The following is a 2,210-nucleotide window of genomic DNA, read 5'->3' on the forward strand; positions in this document are numbered from 1 at the left end:
CCTCCACCTTTCCCATAATATATATATATGTTCGACTTTACGATGACGACGACGACGACGACGATATGATAATTTAACCCCTTCCATACGGTGCCGCACACGTAGGCGTCATGAGGAGCAAGTGGATTCGCAACGCTGCCATATTGGCGTCTTGATTATATTTATTGTAGTCGCCCCTGTGTTTTTACATTCTCTCAAATGTGCCTGAATCCCATTCTCTGTGGTTTTCAAAATTCGCGGGTGAAAGAGAGAACGATTGATATAAGCGGTGACTATATTTTATGATGCGAGTATTATTACGTCACGTCGTACGGCTGGCATTGGCTGCTGCCCGCGAGATTTAAGTTCCGTACTGAAAATACATATTATAGTGTTTGAATATGGTAAAAAGGATAAAAATAATTAAATAAACTACTGTACATGTTTAATAGGCTATATTCAGTATCTCTGGTGGTTAATATACAGGTAGGCTAGGTACAGTGACCACGGAACAGTGATACACAAATTGGGGATCGACTTACGATGAAATCGTCTTACGATGGCTCTATCGAAACCTAATGCCATCGTAAGTCGACGTTTACCTGTATACATATATACATATATATTAGTGAATTTAGGGAACAGGTTCTCATCAATACATTTCTTACTAAATAGCACAGCAAATTAGGCGTTAGTTATCTTCTTATTGAGACTTTCTATTCTTCTAATAACTTTTTTCTCTGAAGGAGGGAGAGCGTATACAATACTTCCAAACGAGTTCATGGTTGGGTAGGAAAACTAACATTTAACGACGTTTCGCCTATGCATTAGGCATCTTCTGGTAATTTATTCAGAAAAGCTACATACTAATATATTACAAAGATAGATACATTGGGAGAGATCTAGGGACTGTGACATTTCATCCTTGCCAGGCCGCTGCTCGTGACCCATACAACTCTAGGGTCCCGCACATATTTTGTTGTATATTAATAAGTGGCATTTAATTTCTGATCATCACTGCCTCAATACATTTCAGTTTTGTTTTATCATCATTGCTGGCGATTATCATTGTGTTCTTGTTTAGGTGTTCTCTTGTCATGTTGCTCCTGTGAGATTTCGTCATGTGTAATTTTATCACCCCGTTCTGCATGTGGTGTGTGAGGTTTTGTGAAAGCGTTTGTATTGTGTATCCGATATACTCATCTGTACAAAGCGCACCGTCTTTGTTAAAATTATAAGTATATTTGTACAAAATATTACTCTGTTTTAATCTATCCTTGTGTGCTGTCAGATTATTCTTCATGACTAGAGATGATGTTCTGGGGTTCCTGTAATAAATTATCAAGTTAAGCTTATCCCCTTCTTTTGTAGGTTTACAATTCTTTTTCATTATTTCTTTCAGAACCTTTTCATATTTTTAATAAGCTGAAGACATTGTGTTCTTGTAATAAAGGATAATATTATTGGACTTATACTTTCATCTAAAACGGTGGTGTTGGCTAAATCCATATTAGTTTTTATTTCTTTATCAATGTCTTTCAACGGGAAGCTATTATTGGTTAAGATTTCTTTTATCCTGTTTAATGCTTGGTGAAGAAGAGACCAATTTGAGCAAATTTTTAAGGCCCTTTTAATGTAAGCCCGTACCACACTTTTCATATACTTTAGACATCTTCCTGAGTCACTAGGTTTTCCGAAAACATCTGTGGTGAAAATACCATCTGACCCATCTACCCACACGTCTAAAAAGGAATTTTATTCTCTAAACTCTTTTCAATAGTAAATCGTAGGCAGGAGTTCTCTTCCAAAGCCCTCTTAAGGTTATCAAGCTGTTCGTCTCTGTCTACGTCAATAAAGATGTCGTCTACGTTTTTTAAATACATTTTTGGTGAAGGGTTGATGGAACTTAGGACGGAGTATTCAACATGGCACATGTAAGCTTGGGCAAAAAGTACTCCCAATGGACTGCCCATTGCGACACCATTAACCTGGAAATAAATTTTACCTGAAGGGCATCTAAAGGGTGCTTCTTTTGTGCAGGCACGCAGCATGTCCTCAAGGATCGGGCGTGGTACCTTAGGTGGGGGCAAAGTCTCATGGTTAAAGACATTTCGTTGGATGATTTGAATTGTTTCATCCACAGGCACGGAAGAGAATAAGCTCTCTACATCTAACGAAGCCAAGATTCCTTGAGGGGTAGTATTTCTAAGGATATCTATGAATTCGTCTGT

The 2,210-nt window shown here is 37.9% G+C and overlaps 1 protein-coding gene across 1 annotated transcript in view; it reads right to left on the reverse strand.

Moving 5' to 3' along the window:
* Positions 1-1,721: 1,721 nt before the first annotated feature.
* Positions 1,722-2,210, reverse strand: part of LOC143022964 (uncharacterized) — a 1,368-nt gene continuing 879 nt past the window's right edge. The window contains exon 1 of the mRNA XM_076181391.1: positions 1,722-2,210. This exon is cut by the window's right edge and continues 879 nt beyond it. Coding sequence (XP_076037506.1) covers positions 1,722-2,210 — 489 coding nt within the window.

Source organism: Oratosquilla oratoria, unplaced genomic scaffold (genome assembly GCF_046742065.1).
Source record: "Oratosquilla oratoria isolate Oo_2021 unplaced genomic scaffold, ASM4674206v1 SCAFFOLD245, whole genome shotgun sequence".
NCBI lineage: Eukaryota > Metazoa > Arthropoda > Malacostraca > Stomatopoda > Squillidae > Oratosquilla > Oratosquilla oratoria.